Genomic DNA, 17,803 nt, shown 5'->3' with positions numbered 1-17,803 from the left:
ACAGTCTGTACATAATTGTGTCTTGACAAGTAAGCAAAGAAAGTCATATTTCTAAATATTATTTTACATATTATGTGGTTTGAAATGTTCACGGAAAACCAAATTATTACACTAAACATTATCATGGACATAGGATTATTTCTTCTCCATCATTTTAAGTTTACATACTCAAGGTGACCAAACCAACTTTATTTGGATCTCATCTTTGGGAAAGCTGATCCCCTTATATACATTCCTGAGGTGCACAGACCACCTTTCTTAGAAAGAACTTGAAGCACTTTTATATGCACAGGTAATTATGTAACATGAATAAAACTATCTGAGCTAAAGGCTCTGCCAGACAAAGGCTCTAGAACAAGAGCTTTTATCCTGGGGTCTGTGAATGTGGATGGGAAAAAGTTACAACTTTTCACCGAAATGGAACATATCCAGAGTAGTGGTTTAGCGGGAGTTGTGCTAACAATGCCTGTGATTGTGTCATCAGCAGGAAATCACAGATATTCTCCTGTCATGTCACAGCGGTTGCAGACATTTTGAAATATTGCTTCTATTTTTCTTTGTCGCTACTTAGATATTATGGCAGTAACTAGGATCTGCTAGAAAGGTTTTCAGTGCATTAACAAAGAAGCACGTTTACAACTATATCACATATTTAAAAGACGTTTTGGAGCCACATTTCTCCTATTCACATTTCCCCAGGATTCTGGGCACCCACTAGGCACAGTGCCACCCACTAAGCACAGAGCACTGTGGGCTAGGCCAGGCCAGCTTACACGCATACTCTCCCTCTTGCTCAGACCTTTAAGAGCCCTCGTCTTCTTCCCAAGGTGACTCTCACACTGCAGTGGGCCTGTGCTTATGTGCCCTCACTCTCCAATTTCCTCTTGGAGGTTTAGTACTGCTCTACATCTTCTCCTAACCTTTCAGTTTACATTTTTATGTGTCGTGCTGAAACATTAATCTCCCCTTAAAAATTCTATATACACAGTCAGGGAGAGTGAGGACTGTCTTAGCAGAGGAAAAGTGGTTTCTGAGCTGTGGTATTTCTAAATGGAAAGAGCGTCTATGACTGATGATAAGCTACTCACTTCTAATAAATACTGGGGACCTTGCCTTGCTAGAAAGCCATTTGTCAGAGAGGGAATTTGGTGCAATGTGGGTCTATCTGGAACCCCTTTAGAGGAGTGACTTGGTGCCATTTAACCTTGGAGACACAGATCCTAATGCCATGATTTTAGTCTATATCCAAGAGATTAAACTCAGTTTATATTTTTTCATTCATGTTAATAGGCTTAGTGTTCTTATGGGTTTAGTGGCTATTAAAATAATGGTTTGAGGGCGCCTGGGTGGCTCAGTGGGTTAAGCTGCTGCATTCAGCTCAGGTCATGATCTCAGGGTCCTGGGATCGAGTCCCGCATTGGGCTCTCTGCTCAGCAGGGAGCCTGCTTCCCTCTCTCTCTCTCTCTGCCCGCCTCTCCATCTGCTTGTGATTTCTCTCTGTCAAATAAATAAATAAAATCTTAAAAAAAAAAATAAAATAATGGTTTGAAAATTCAGTTACTGAGTTTTCAGAGGGAAGGTTTGTCTTTGAGAGCACAAAATGAGTATAACTAGTACCCGGTCTTTTGTTAAAAAGGAGTCCTGACAGTGGCTCTGGGGTTCTGACAGGAACACACATCCAGGCTTAATTGTTAGCCTTAGGTTAGTTAAATCAAGGGAAACAGAAGACCCAGACCAGAGCAGTCATTAAAATATGGCACCTGCCTTTTGGACCCAGAGATCCTTTGGGCTTACCTGTACCTTCAGTGGAACATGCATACCTGTTGATATTCATGCTGCAGTGGTTTGCAGGTAAAGTATTATTGGCAGAGGCAGTCAGTCGTGAAGAGCTCTCTTTTTCTCCCTGGGCCTTTTTGACCTCCCTGTAGTCATCTTCATTGTCACACTGCACGGAAATAAGCAAAAACTAATCAGCTCTGGATTTCAAGGGATCATAATGAGCTCCCACCAAAACCTTCTGCAGAGCAAGGGCTCCCAGGAGACCAGCTTACTCGGCTTCTCCAGAGAGCATCCCAACAGGAATGTGGTTGCACTGTTCCTGTCCCTGTTCTAGGTTACTGGTCAGCTCTTCAACCAACAAGAATGAAATCTTGTCAGTTTTACTATAGACATTTTATTGAGAGGAAAAGCACGACACCAGGATCAACATTAGAGAGGGAACATTGTGAATGATGAAAACTGGTCTGTCATCAATATATCTGACTTAGTTCTCCAAAGACGACCTCTTCTGAGAGACACTGTACCTCCAGTGTCTCTCATTTTAGCATTTCTTGGCATCTGAATAAAGTATAATTACCATAACCTGGGCTTAATGCCATAAGGACAATGACAAGCCTAGACATTTTTTTGAAATATATGGCTTTTATGAATTTCAAGCAAATGTTGTTACCTCTTGGTGTCTTAATTCTAGTTAACAATTTCTATCCCATGACAGCTTAGAATTCTTAATGTAACTTTTATTATAAAATAGTATTATGCTGGGCAAAATAAGTCAATCAGAGAAAGACAATTATCATATGGTTTCACTCATATGCGGAATATAAGAAACACGGAAGACTGTAGGGGAAGGGAGGGAAAATAGAATGGGATGTCATCAGAGAAGGAGAAAAACCATGAGAGACTCTTAACTCTAGGAAATAAACTGACGATTGCTGGAGGGGAGGTGGGTGGGGGGCATGGAATAACTGGGTGATGGGCATTAAGGAGGGCATGGAATGTGATGAGCACTGGGTGTTATACACAACTGATAAATTACTGAACACTACATCAGAAACTAATGATATACTATAAGTTAGTTAATTGAATTTACATTTAAAAAATAGTATTTCAATGGAATTCTTGTTTCCATGACTGTGTTTAACTTTTTTTTTTAAAGATTTTATTTATTTATTTGACAGAGAGAGATCACAAGTAGGCTGAGAGGCAGAGAGAGAGGGAGGAAGAGGAAGCAGGCTCCCTGTGGAGCAGAGAGCCTGACGTGGGACTCGATCCCAGGAATCTGAGATCATGACCTGAGCCGAAGACAGAGGCTTAACCCACTGAGCCACCCAGCTGCCCTGTGTTTAACTTTTATACGTGTTTTAGGGTACAATGTAAATACTCAACAAAGTTCCATTTTTGGTGAGAAAGCGGACACAGTTACAGTATATTCAGGGCTTTCAGCAGTGTTTTCCAGGACGTAAGTGCTGACTTCAAAGACAGAAAGACTTTGACCTTCTCTCTCTAGCTGGGATTGTCATACAGCCTCTGTCACAGGATCCCAGATGCTTACACTGAAGCTGACCCCAAGTGACCCCAAACCAAAGCTCTGAATCCCTAGTCTTCTGCTCTGGGTTCCTACCAGGGCTAGACTCTGAACCTTTGGCAGCCAGGTCTATGGTGTCCCAGAGCTGGGTATTAACACCCCAGATGCTGAGTGAAGATTGTTATGAAAATGTTCTTTCACTTCTCTGTGTCTGTATTTAATGGTGACTCACTAGATTTTAGGAGGAGGGCTAGGTGTCAGGCTTGGTGTAAATGAAGTTTCATAAGTTAAAAATTTTTAGAAATGCCATAATAAAATTATTTAAATATAGAATATTATGGAATTTATATATATGTCTTTCTGTACATCTATTTATGTATGCTATATGTATTTCCAATCTATGTTTATCAATTTCTAGCTATGCATATTTCTTAAAAAACTATTTTTTTTTCTGTCTTTCTTTCCATTAGTCTATCCATTTACCCATCAGTCCCACAAATAATGAGGGGGGCAGTTTATCTAGAGGGAAACAGAAGGGAAGAGGGATAAAGAAGTAGTGAGCTAGCCCATATTACTGAATTATATGGTCTGAACCTGACAAAACCTCTGCAAAGATGTCATCATTTCACAAATGAAGAAACTGAAGTACAGAGAAGGTAAGGTCACCTGATTAAGGTTCTCCAGGAGGCCAGGGCTGACTACATAGTTTGCAGGGTTCAGTGCAAAGTGAAAACACTGAGCCCCTTGATCAAAAAACCAGAAAAGATCCTTGATATAGGTCTTAGTGATACTTATTTGAATTTGACACCAAAACCAAAGACAACAAGAAGAAAAATAGGTAAGTAGGACTATATCAAACTGAAAAGCTTCTGCACAGCAAAGAAAACCACCAACAAAATGAAAAGGCAACCTACCGAATGGGAGATGATATTTGCAAATATGTATCTGATAAGGGGTTAATATCCAAAATATATAAAGAAGTCCTACAACTCAATAGCAAAAACACAACCCAATTAAACAAAGGGCAGAGAATCTGAACAGATGTTTAGACACCATGCAAATGGCCAACAGATACATGAAAAGACACTCAATATCACTAATCATCAGGCAAATGCAAATCAAAACCACAATAAGATCACTTCACACCCATTAGAACTGCTAAAATAACAAACACAAGAAATGGCAAGTGTTGGCGAGGATGTGGAGAAAGGGAACCCTTGTGCACTGATGGTGGGAATGTAAACTGGTGCAGCTGCTCTGAAAAACAGTATGGAGGTTCCCCCCCAAATTAAAACTATAATTATCAGATGATCCAGCAATTCCACTTTGTATATTTATCTCAAAGAGGTATTATGCAACCCCATGTTCACTGTAGCATTTATCACAACAGCCAAGACATGGAAACAATGCATGAATGGGTAAAAAGGATGTGGGGGGTGTGTGTGTGTGTATTAGAATATTATTTAGTAATTAAAAAATGAAACCCCACCATTTCAATAGCATGAATGGAACTTGAGGGCATTTTATTAAGTGAGATAAGTCAGACAGAAAATAATACTATATGATCTCACTTAGATATGGAATATAAAAACAAAGCCCAAATAAAGAAAAAAGCCCAAGCTGGTATATAGAGAACAGACTGGTGGTTGCTTGAGGGGAGGGTGAGGGGAGGGCAAAGTGGGTGAAGGGGGTCAAAATGTACAAATTTCCAGTTATCAAATGAATAAGTCATAGAGATGTAATGCAGAGCATGGTGACTATAGTTAATAATACTTTACTGCATATTTGAGGGTAGCTAGGAGAGTGGATCTTGAATGTTTTCATGAGAAAAAAAAAATTCTAACTGTATAATGATGAATAGTAACTGTATTTATTGCGGAGATCATTTTGCAATACATACAAAAACTGAATTGTTACGATGTACACCTGAAACTAATATAATGTTATGTCAATTATGCCTCAAAAGATAAACTGAAGAAAAGAGCAGGAAAAGAGTAATGTTATAAAGTACTAAAGTAGAAAACATTTTCCTGTCTGTCAAAGTCTCTCTCTTGATCTATCCTGGTGATGTTTTAATTACCATTTCATATCGTGTTCCTTCAGGCATGGGGATACGTAGGGGTCACAGGCAGACTGAAGGGCCCAGGCCAGTCCCGTGACTATATGCATGCACAGGCCCAACAGTGGTTTCCCCGTGCCTGTCAGGTGTATTGGGCTAGGGAAGTCGGCCAACCTGCAACTCCTGGGAGATTGTAATCCCCTGCTCTGAGACTTCTCACATCCTGGATGAGGGCTGGGTGAGATGCTTATCTTGACCTGATGTGCCTTGGCCCCTGGGGGCTTAGAGGAGAAGCACAGGTCCCTGGAAGGAGATGGGGACTAGAGAGTGGCACAGGGCCTGCTTCTACACTGTGTTGCCAGAAGTGTTTCAGTATGGGAGTGATGATGGAAACTTTTCCTGTAAGCCTTCTGACAAACTTTGGAGGGCCAAGGGGCCAAAAGGTTGGCAGAAGCCGTGGTGTGGAAACAGGCAGGATGGGGGACCACATGTGAGTTAGAGTTCCACACCCCTCCCGCGAGCCTGGGTTCTATCATCCCGTCCATCGCACTTCACTTAAAAACACAAAATCGGGGCACCTGGGTGGCTCAGTGAATTAAGCATCTGCCTTTGGCTCAGGTCATGATCTCAGGGTCCTGGGATGAAGCCCTGCATTGGGCTCTCCGCTCAAGAGGGAGCCAGCTTCCCCCTCTCTCTCTGCCTTCTTGTAATCTCTCTGTCAAATAAATAAAATCTTAAAAAAAAATTAAAAAACAAAAACACAAAATCAGAGATAAAATGAATTTCAAGATGGCAACCTCAAGCATTAAATTCCAAACATAGGGGCGCCCGGGTGGCTCAGTGGGTTAAGCCTCTGCCTTCGGCTCAGGTCATGATCTCAGGGTCCTGGGAGAGTCCCGCATGGGGCTCTCTGCTTGGCAGGGAGCCTGCTTTCTCCTTTCTCTCTCTGCCTGCCTATCTACCTACTTGTGATCTCTCTCTGTCAAATAAATAAATAAAATCTTTTAAAAAAAAATTCCAGACATAGAGCCTTTCTGGCCAGGGGCTGGTGGGGAGAGTACTACACAGCCCTCAGACTAATGTTTTATTGGGAGAGCCCAAAGCCGGACGTTCCAGGTTCCTTCCTGACTCTGCCCCTTATCACCTGTGGGAACCTGGGGCATGATGCTTTAGGATCTCTGAGCTTCAGTTTCCTCATCTGTAAAATGTATTATAAAAACCTTTGCCTCATTAAGTTGTAAGGACTGAATGATTTAATAGGTCCAAAGTGCCTAGAGTAGCATCCCTCATGGGGACATCATAGGTATGTTAACTACTGTGAATGATTTTGTCCTCAATTTGGAACTATCCATGATAGTGAGATCTTTGGTTTGTCACCTGTGTGTGTTTTGCTGTGGCCCAAGTTACTTCAGAAGGTAACAGTAATGGGAGGGGACCAAACTCCTCAAAATTGGCTTTATGAGTAAGTTATTTCTGCCCTCAAAAGTCTGCAAACATGGCAAATAGTGGGGGCTGCTTCCAGATGGAGAGTTGCCCCACCCCCCCAACCCCCAGCACTTGAGCCTCCTTTCTTACTCCCTGCCTTCCTGGTGCACCCTGTTTACCTTTTTAGTGCCATGTTATCCATGGCTCTCTGACTGCTCCATGCTTGTCCTCCTCAGGGCCTTGCTCCCAGTCCCTCTCCAACACAGAGTTTCTCCTTGGTCAAGGGTACTGGGAGCAGCAGCCACTGGTGTGGACGCTGCAGGCTAGTGCTCCCCTCCCTTGGCCTGGTGGCCGACACTCCTGTTTCCTGCTTCACCCCAGTCACAGTCTTACACTCTGTCAGGCTATTGGCTTTAGGTCTATGATTGATCACTGTCACCCTGTCCCTTCCAGCAAAGAGTGAGGGTCACCTTATATTTAGCTTTCTACTGCCCCCAGGATCCAGCTTGCCTCTGCACACTCTTGGTAAGGATTTCCCATATGCCTGCTTTCCCATGTGGTTGGACAGGGCTGAATTATCTATAATGACAAAATGGGACTATGAATGGTGCTTCTCCCATCAGGCAGCTCTAAGGATTTAGGGGAGTTAATCAATGTCAGGTACTTAAGCATGTGGCATACAGGAAGTACTCGAGGAATGATGTTGAGTAAGGACACACATAAAACTTACTGCCTGTCCAATGCAGACCGGTGTTCCCTGTGGGCTTCAACATTTCCCCACAACTTAAGGGAAAGCCCGCCTCCCCTTGCCAGGCCCTCAGCCCCAGGCCTACCTTGCGTTTCCTCTTGGATTTTGGCAAAGCCTTTTCGGCTGGAGTGTCAGATGGATGGCTTGCCTGTGTGCTCTCAGCATCCTTGGCTGCAGCGGCATTCAAGACCCCAGGCTCCTGGGGCAGGTGTTCTGGGATTCTGGACAGGAGGGTCAGGTCAATTTTGACCCAGAGAGACCTGACTTCATCACTATCCTTTAAGGGGGAGAGAAGTTCATTGCGCCCGAAAGGGACCAGTGTGTAGAACTGCTCCTCCAGCTCCTTGGCAATGTCACTGGTGGTCCTGGCGTTGATGGAGCCTACAGGGGCTCGGGGGCCACCGCCACTGCTGATGCTGCCAGCCGCTTCCTTCAGCCTCTGGTCATTCCCAGAGGAGGCGGCAGCAGCGGCGGCCACGGCCTGCGCTTTGGACAGAGAGTATTCCTCCTGCTCTGACTCCAGGTCCGAGTCTGAGGAGGAGGAGGAAGATGACGACTCTGTTTCTATGAACTCCTTGGATTTGGGGACAATCCTGCTCAGCCCCCGCGTGCGGCGCTTCTCACAAGTCACCGAGGAGCGCAGCTCCTTGCGGTGGCTCGTTCTGCTGTTGCCGCAGGGTCTGGTTTTGGTGGGCTCTGGAGGGATCACCACGCTCGCCCCCAGCGTGTCTGCGGCTGCGGGCTCCTCGGGCCGGTGGCAGTTGGTGCTGTCACCAGCGGAGGTCCTCTCGGTGCGCCTGGTGGGCTTCTTTCCTGCAGACCTCCGGGTGGGCGCGGGCACACTCTCAGCGGGCGCGCCAGGCACGGCGGGCGGCTGGGCAGCTGCAGTCACGGCCACGGCCGCGGGAGGGGACTTCTGCTTCACTCCCTTACTCCCTGGGGCCTTGTTCGCTGTCCTTGGCCTCTGCTCCTCCTTGCAGGCGCTCTTGATGTCCTTCTCTCTCAGGCTGGTTTGGCAAACGTTGGGAAGTTTCCCACAGTCCTGCACTTCCTCTTTTGCTGGAGTGTAGTATTGATTGCTCTCTGGCCCGTGGCTTTCATTTTGGATCAGAATAGGCGGCTTGTGGGGATTAACTTTGTTTAGCCATTTATCCAGCTGCCACTTGTTAGAAGACGCTGGTTCAGCCTAAAAGAAGAATACCGGCAACAAACAAAACATCTTTTATTAGACTCACTTAAAAGAGGCTTGGCTGTTTTTAATCTTCACTTACTCCCCTAGGTGTATGAACAGGAAACCAATGGGTTGCAAGCAAAAAGAATATGTAAGCAGTAAGTGTGTGTAGTGACTGCTGGCCTGGCACACAGGAGGCAGGGGTGGCATCCCTTTTCTGTCCCAAGGCACTTATATGTCAGCGCAGTAGCATGAAGCCTATTTGGAAAAAATAAGGGGATATTCCTGCGCTTCATTAGAACCCATTTCCAGCACTTTTGATTGTTACACAATGTATATTTTTTATAATTATTCATATGTATATAAACTTGGGATTCCAGGAAAGTTAACTGGGAAATAGTATGAAGACCCTGAGTGTTAAAACATTCATTTTTTTGGTAAGACTGAAAAATTGAGAAGAGATTAAAAGAGGGGACTAAGTAGAAACTATAATCACAAGCAATTAACATATAATTAATGTGGTAAAGGCAAGTAGGTTGTGGTAATTTAACAGCAGAAGCAATAACTTTGGGGGGATGGCTTGTTTAGTGGCAGAGAAGGATTTCAAAAGGAGCTCTGTGTGCCACGTATGCTTTGGTAGCTGGACTTGGTTAGTCCATCCTCAACCTGCTTCCATTCCACTTTGCTGGAAATGTTTCAGAAATGGAAATGACGATGGAAACTTTTCCTGCATGCAGTTTTGTTAACTTAGAGCAAATCATGGACACTCTAGGACACTAGAGGAAAAATCACCTTAGGACAAATCATGGACACTAGGTTTTACACTCTGCCCCATGGTTTGGTTCCAGAGAGTAAGGGAATGCCCTGAATCAGAGTGCTGTGTAGATGCATTTTTCTCAGAGAGAGGTCCACAAGTCTCTAGGGAATCTATGGCTCAGAAAAAGGTTAAGATGAGTTTACAGAGAGTAAGTGCTGTTGATTTCTAATACAAGTCCATTTTTCCAGCATCTGTGATTATTAATAGAAAAGAAGTATATTGGTAAATGTAAAGCTTTAGGCAGAGTGTTTCCTATTTGTGACCATGCGTGACATGGGGAAAATACTTTGGCTATTTCAAGTGATGGATTTTTCCTTCCCTATGGCCTCCCACCCTCTGAATTTCTGGCATCTATTGTTTGAAAAGACTACTTTCCAGCTTAAAACAAAGAAGACATTGCTTACCTTTGCATTTAATCTGGATTGGTTAAAGTCCAGAGCAAGTCATGCTCCCTTGTAGGAGAAAACCCTTTTTTTTTTTTTTTAAGATTTTAAAAAATTTATTTATTCGACAGAGAGAGACACATAGAGAGAGGGAACACAAGCAGGGGGAGCAGGAGAGGGAGAAGCAGGCTTCCCATTGAGCAGGGAGCCTGATGCGGTCCTTGAGCGGGCCTTGATCCCAGGACCCTGGGATCATGACCTGAGCAGAAGGCAGCTGCTTAATGACTGAGCCACCCAGGCACCTGAAAACCCTTTTCTTAAAACATAATAATTTCCTAAAGCTTACTTTTATGTGTCAGAATTTGTTTTTCAACAGTGAGGTCCAGATTAAGAGAACCTGTGGCATAAGCCCTTGCAGTAAGGATCTGAGGGGAGTGGAACAGGCAGTCTTGGCCCTGGCTGGGGCTAGACATAGTTTTGGACATGGGAAGCTTATGATGGGCCAGAGGGGCCTGAAGCCAAGATGAAGAGGACACAGAGTGTGGGCACCAAGCACTAGAGCTGTGCCAGGAATCACGGACAACCTGCTGTTTCCCCCGAAAGAGACGAAGCCAACTGCACTTCAGAGAACACCAGCACTAGGTGTTCAGTGACTGGGAAGGACAAGCAACATTTCAGTGGAGGCCAGTTTAAGGATCTGGGGCCTTCTCCCAGGGCAGGCAGTGAGGATGGAGAGGCCTCCCCCCAGGGACACAGGCATGGGAGGGGAAATGCTTATGGTCCCTCTGGGGAGTCTGTCCTTCTACTTGTCTTTCCTTTGTTTTTGTGTACCAAAAGGACCAGGGCAAGATGCAAAAAAACCAAAAAGTTATCATTTTGCACCTCTAAGTTTTTCTATGTAAAGTCTGACCTCGCTTTATTTTGGCTTTTCCAGAGGAAAGGAACCCAGGAATCCTAAGAGCACACCCAGTCCATACTGCAATGGGAGATGCATGTAATAGAGAAAGCAGGACAACAGGACACAAACAGCTTTGCTGCCAGGGGAAAGCTCTCACTGGGATTAGCTGAGTGTGGCTGAAAGTGAATTTGGTGGCAAACAATTTATAGCTTCTGGTAGTGTCTCCTCCCTGCCCCATTTAGCTCCCAACGTGACCATAGGCACGTTAATGACTTGTGTGCGTCAGCTGCCCTAGTGTAATAGGACATGGTCAGTATGAATGGTTGCTGAAGGGACCTCTTGTAGAAAGGGGCCACATTTGGGGAGAGGGTGCAAACATTTATGGCAAAGCAGGCACTCACACTGGCCCTGCCACCACGTTTAACACTAGTTTGCCCTCACCCCCACCACCGTGGGCCTTCCACAGTTCAGGTCTTAGGTGAGAGAACACAGACAAATGCCTGTAGCCAAAAATGCAGCTGCATACAGGGAGATTTGCATTAAAACTCTCTGATGGGAGCATTGACAGTAAAGGGGAGAATTTAATAGATTTAGTATGGGCCCATTGCCTGGTATGCTTTACGATCATGTCATTTTTTTCCGCACTTCACAGCTAAAAAGAATCAGTCTAAAGTACCATTTTCAACACATCACTAAATCACACTCCCTTTCTGAAGGACCTACAATGACCTCCTATTGCCTCTCAAAGGAAATCCAAATGCCTTGGACTGGTTTTCAAGAGCATCCTTCATCTTACAGTCATCTTTCATGGCTGAGCACATGGCTGTGCACTCCACTTTACAGATATCATCTAATTTAATCCATACAGATAAGAAATACTATTTTTCCTAATTTGTAGATGAGGCTCAGAGAAGTTTAGTGACATGTCCAAAACTGCAGAGCTACCAAGCACTACCATGGCTAAACCCATATCCGTCTAAGACCATATCTTAGCTTCTGAGATCAGATGAGATCGGGTGCGTTCAGGGTGGTATGGCCGTAGACCATATCTAAGTTTAAAGACCAGATTCTCATAGCAGAATGCTTAAACTTGTTGAATCACTACGTCATACACTGAAACTAATGTAACATCGTGTGTCACCTACACTCAAATAAAATCAATAAAAAAAATAAAAATCAGATTCTCAACCCTGCTGCTTTGCCTAATCTCCTATTTCTCACTGACTTAGCCTCACGAAAGGGGGGCCTCATTCCTTTGAGAAATGTTGGTTTTCAACCTAAAATGACAGAATTAGATCTAATTTTGGAGAACACCACTGACTCTCCAAACAATTCCTGTTAGCCTCTATTATACTCAACTGCATAGCTATTTTTTTTTTTTTAACTGCATAGTCTTGTGACGTTCATATTCATTTCACATGTATACATCTTGGGTCTTCAACAAAGCCAAACATTTCTTTCTGGGGAGGCCAGGACTCTGTTTCTTTGTATGGCTTGCAGTGTCTGTAATAGGGTAGGGAGACTCTGCTGCTACTAAGAACAATTTAGAACGGGCTTTTGCTCAAATTATTATCATTTATTCCTCAGAACAGCTTTACAGATTAGGCAGGACAGGACTATCCACCATTTTGGGGCTGAGGCAATTGCGGCCATGGAAGCTTAAATGGTGAGGAGCTAAGCGCAGCAGAGGAGGGAAAACTCAGGGCTTGGGGCTGTCCTTCATTGGCATGCTGCTGGCTGTGGTGGACTTCCTCAGGGTTTCCGCCTGGTGTTGTCCATTTGCTTGCTGGCTGCTTTGTATTTTCAGCCTCGACTCTCCTCCCTGATTAATCTTCCCTTCCTTCTGATTCACACACAAGCTCTCCACCATGGACTTGAGTCCCTGCTTTGTCCACATCCTTCACAGCACCCACGCCCATGTACCCCACAGATGCCTAATTAAGGAGAAGCCTGTTTAATTAGTGAGTGAACTGCATCACATTTTTATGCTTATTTTCAAGAACGGTCTAGGGCCCCATATTCCAAAATGTGCATTTGGCTCATACTTTACATGAAGAAAATTTCCACGGTCAGATAAGTTTGGGAAATGCCGCAATGGAGAATAGTTCAGTTTACATGAGCAATAGGAAGGGCTGAAGGGCTGGGTGATTCCCTAAGGAGACGAATTAAACTGACTTTATCCTGACACCCCTCAAAATCATGGGACCAGGCTCTCTTTGTCCCACACAGCATCTGTTACTTGGGGACCACTGATCTAGGGAGCTCTGTATGCTCTTATGTGTGTGCTAGCTGAGGCGAAAGGTGCTGCCCTCTGGAATGCTCTGAGAGGAAAGGATGTACCACGCCAGGAAAGAAGACAAAACTCCAGTGAAGAAAACTAGCCTGAGAACAAGTAAGCAAATGTCAGGCCATAGAGAGGGGATCTGTAGTGACAGAAGCAGATTATGGTGGCTCTTTCATGCTGGTGGCAGCTAGGACATTACCTATGGTGATTCATGTAAAATGCAGTGGCTTTCTACAACCACAGCCATTAAGAACAGTTCATCTGGGCCCAGTGGGTTTCCAGTGCTGGCACACTAAAAGGGAGCACGCAGGTGCCTTGGGACATCATGAGCACCTCCTTCTACTCCCATAGCAGGATGGTACTGGGAGGGAAGGGAGGGCCAGAAGCATTTTACTGCAAAGCAGCAGCATGAACTTTCCGGGTAGTGGAATGGAAGTGTGTGGATATCACAGAGTCCCATTGTCTCGTGGGGTTCAGGAAAATGAGTCTCACTGCTCTCCTTAAGATGACCGGGGGAGATGGAAAGGAGAAGGGAGTCAGGGTAATTGGAGGGGGAGATGAACCATGAGAGACTGTGGACTCTGAAAAACAATCTGAGGGTTTTGGAAGGGCGGGGGGTGGGAGGTGAGCCTGGTGGTGGGTATTATGGAGGGCACATATTGCATGGAGCACTGGGTATGGTGCATAAACAATTCTGGAACACTGAAAATAAATTAAAATAAATAAATAAATAAATAAATAAAAAAGATGACCAAGGCCAGCTCAGTCCAGGAAGAGAGAGACACTGGGGAGGGTCGGTCACATAATGCTACTTCATGTCTTTGCAATTTTCATTCCGCAAACACATTTTATTTCTCAAGTGTGAATGTCTGTATTAATGTTGGGAGAAGTGTTCAAAGTAACCTTACTTTTACTCCAACTGATAACATTCCATTCCAGTGGAAGAAGTACCATGTAGCATGGCTAATACATCACTTGTCACTTCTGCATTCCCTCTGCCTAGAGCAGCAAGAATTGGAAACTCTATGGCTTCAGGCAACTTAAACTTCTTCGCCAGCTTTACTAGACTTACACTCCCTCTCCTTGGCGAAAGGCCTCTGAGAGCTGCTGGAAGCTCTCTAGACAAGAGCTTCCTTTCATCACCAAGGAGTTCAAGTCTTTGTAATTATCTCAATGACATTTAGAAAGAATGTGCTTCAAGCACTTTTTAACTGTACTTCTCTTGGACTAGGTTTAGCCAGTAGCTCCAGGATTTACATTTCAGCATGAAAATAAGACTTAACATTCATAAATTTAACCTTCAAAGTTACAAAGAGACTGGAGGAGGGGAAGGGTTATTCACGGACACTAATACTTTTTAAGCACCTCTACTGGTCCCCTTGGCTCTTGCGATATCTCTGGTACCCAGTTATTTCTTATAACTAAATATTCTGGAGTTTCTCAACAAATTATAGCATAAAGTTGGCTTTGAAGAAGCCTGTTTAACGCCTGTATTTTCTTGTTTCAAATTCTTCCCGGTAGAATGTCAGTTCTTTGAAGATGGGGACATTTTCTGTCAGAAAATTGCTGTATTCCAAGGCCAAGCAGTAAGTCTGTGGCAGATGCTTGGTAAATATTTGTTGAATGAATACTAAATGAGTGAATGAATGAAATTATAAAGAAGGAATAATAATTTAGTTTCTGGGAAAGTCAGGGTTATATCACCATTACAGATTAATGTTGCTAAGGACCTTCCCCTTATATTGGTAGACAGAAATAGAGAGAAGGATGGCGGAGGAGGAGAGTGAGCATCATGGAAAGGAGAGAAAATGGAAGAAAGATAGAGATGGCGGATTTGAGGATGAATGGAGAGCTCTCAGTGCAAAGCAAAAAGGTGCTGACAAAGGAATGAACAGTGTGGAGAAATTCTCAGTACTTCTGCAAAAAGCCTCAGTCTCCTGGTAGGGGACGGGAAGGGGAAATACCTGAGGGAACTTAAGAGCCAGTCTCTGAACTGCAGATAAAAACACAATTGCTTTAGGGCGTGACGATGTCCTGAGGCACAAGTATCAAGCTGAAACCTTGGATTGTATAGCCCCTTAAGGTTGTTCTGCTCCTCTCTCACTGCCACGGTTTGCAAAAGAGCCTTCAGTTTTATTTATTTATTTAGTTAAAGATTTTATTTATTTATTTGGCAGAGAAAGTGCACAAGCTGGGGGAGCAGCACGCAGAGGGAGAAGCAGGCTCTCCACTGAGCAGAGAGCCTGATGTGGGGCTTGATCCCAGACAAAGGCAGATGCTTAACCAACTGAGCCACCCATGTACCCCAGTGGCTTCAATTTTATTTCAGAACCTATTTGGAAATTTTGGCCCCAAAGTGGAACAAAGGCTTGTAGGCCAAAAATGTAAATCTTGTGATCCACGGTAATGTCAAATGTTTATATACCCAAGAAGCAACCGTATTTTATGCCCTCTTTAGCAATCAATGTCTGGCAATGTCTGGCAATCAGACATTGAGAAGTTTGTTTTCAACCCTCTCCCACGAACCTCCTTGTGCTGAATTACTATTTGATTTCCCCTTTTCCCCTTTAAAGTAAAAACAGCAATGGTTTTTATTGGTACCTTATAATGCTTTTATATGAGGCACCTAAATCTTCCACATAGATACTCATCATGGCTATAAAAGGTTTCATTATTATTTGTAGGTTGATGCTAATTTTTCTTTTTATATTTTCACAAAGAAAACACAGTTAACAAGCTTTTATTAATATTTATAGCCTTATTTCTTCTAATCCATGACAAACTGCAAAAAGGTAGGACTCTAACCATGTCTAATCCATAAAACTCCTTTCCCCCTGATTTATGGGTGCCCACACTTCCCAGGGGCTGAACTGCCCTGTCTAGTTATTGCCTCCACTAACCCTTAGGGAGACTGGATCCAGAGGTTATTTCCAGGTGATGATGTGTACAGCATACTTGGAAATTTCTGGAAGTTAACCCAGAGATTTTTGGACAATGAAAGATGAAGTTTCTGTACTTCAAAGGGAGCTCTGCTAGGAGAACGGTGAGGAGATGGCAGAGTGGTGAAAATGATGAGTCCAAACAAACCTTAACTGGCTGCCAAGTGGTGGTGGCCTCCAGGCCAGTCCTGAGTTGGAGCTCAGGGAGATGGGGAGTGGGGGAGGGGACAGGTGTGAGAACTAGACTCCAGGGATTTACTGTGCTCACCTTGGAGAGCTAAGAAGCAAGGCTGGGAGGGGGAGGCTCTTCTTACCTCGGGGCTGGAGTAGTGGGGAGGCTTGCTGCCCTCACTCTCGCTGGAACTGCTCTCAGTCTCCGAGTCAGATCCAGAGCTGCTCTCCGAGTCACTAGATGAGCTGCTGCCGCTGCTGCTGCTGCCGCTGCTGCTGCCCTTGCTGGAAGGCACGGAGGCTCTGCAGTTGGCCTGCTGGACCACGGCGCTGCCAATCCGCGAGGCCCCCCGGGAACGAGAGGGAAGGAAAGCCAAGTGAGCAAACACAAAACACCACGGAGCAAGCTGTCATTCGACCGAAGGAGAGAAGAGGTGCCTAAGGGTCTGCCCATCTGTCAACCATCACCTGGAACCTGAAGAATAGTCATGGTTAAAAAAGAAAAAAAAATGTGTATATAAATCAAATTGGGAATGAAAGCTGGTAGTCAGGTAGTCATTTTCGAAGGAAGGGTGGTGTCATTTCAGAAGGGAGGGTCATTTCAGAAGGGAGGGTGGTGTCATCTCAGAATGAATGTTTCTGGGAACAGCTTTGCTAATGCACCCCTAATCCGATCAGCTACAAAAAGGCAAGGAAATCCAAAATGCTTGAAATATTTTGTGAAGACTGGAAATGTCTGTTTGCTTTATTTTAGGAAGTGGGCTGTGAGGAAGGGCACAGCATTCTGTTCTGTGCTTTCATGGCCTGCGGAAAGGTTCTGGAGCCTGTGGGATCATCAAAGTTACAGCCCTGCTTCCTACCTCTTCCTGCCCAGGGAGTTGAATGCTGGAGTGTTTGCAGGAGCTGGCTTGCTGTATAAACAGTAACTTTCCTTTGAGCTCTTTGTTAAATAACTGAAGATCCATCCTTTACACAGTTTTATATATTCCAGACTTTAAAATTTAACCCCAGTACAGTGGCTTATAGTAACATCATTTCAAATGTTCAAATGTTTCACATGTTCAAACCCTTGACATTCGTATCCACGCTGAAAATTTCCCAGAAATCATTATATACTCAAAGATAACAGAAAAAATGGACACATTTTAATCATAATTAATTAACCACAAAAATTCAGATGGAATACACCAACTCTTAGTTCAAGTCAAAAAGAAAGTTTCGGGACTCACATAATTCTCAACATCTTCATAGTCCTTTATTAACTGTGTTGCAACATGCATGAATCTGTTCTTTTGAGGTCAAATTCTGAACCCAGAAAATGCAGTGATCACTTTTTAATGTTGAGTCAGCAAATATCTGCTTGCCACTTCCCACTGTGACTACTGCTTCATTAGGACTGGATGTTAGTGAAGGCCAGGGGTGGGGGGAGCCTGTCAGGGTTTATGGCCTTAAGCGCAAAGCAGTCTGGACAAGGTGAACCACCCTTTCACCTACCCCTTAAATCTTTGACAAGTGTTTTGCCTAAGGACAGATTCTCATAAATCCTCAGTGTAGGGACAGGGAGGGGGGTTAATATTCACTGGAGACTTGCTTCTCCCAAAAGA

General features: G+C 44.2%; 1 protein-coding gene across 8 annotated transcripts in view; it reads right to left on the bottom strand.

Annotated features, from left to right (window-relative positions):
- Window positions 1–17,803, bottom strand: part of AFF3 (AF4/FMR2 family member 3) — a 516,827-nt gene that overhangs the window by 34,334 nt on the left and 464,690 nt on the right. For all 8 annotated transcript variants that reach the window (XM_032351829.1, XM_032351821.1, XM_032351823.1 and 5 more), the window contains 3 exons: window positions 16,343–16,529; window positions 7,622–8,722; window positions 1,821–1,945 (listed from right to left, as the gene is read on the bottom strand). In XM_032351829.1, the coding sequence (XP_032207720.1) occupies window positions 1,821–1,945; window positions 7,622–8,722; window positions 16,343–16,529 (1,413 nt within the window). The remainder of the gene's footprint in view (window positions 1–1,820; window positions 1,946–7,621; window positions 8,723–16,342; window positions 16,530–17,803) is intronic.

Source organism: Mustela erminea, chromosome 7 (assembly GCF_009829155.1).
Source record: "Mustela erminea isolate mMusErm1 chromosome 7, mMusErm1.Pri, whole genome shotgun sequence".
Lineage (NCBI taxonomy): Eukaryota > Metazoa > Chordata > Mammalia > Carnivora > Mustelidae > Mustela > Mustela erminea.
Note: the sequence above shows the minus strand (reverse complement) of the source record. Positions and strands in the feature narration are given on the sequence as shown.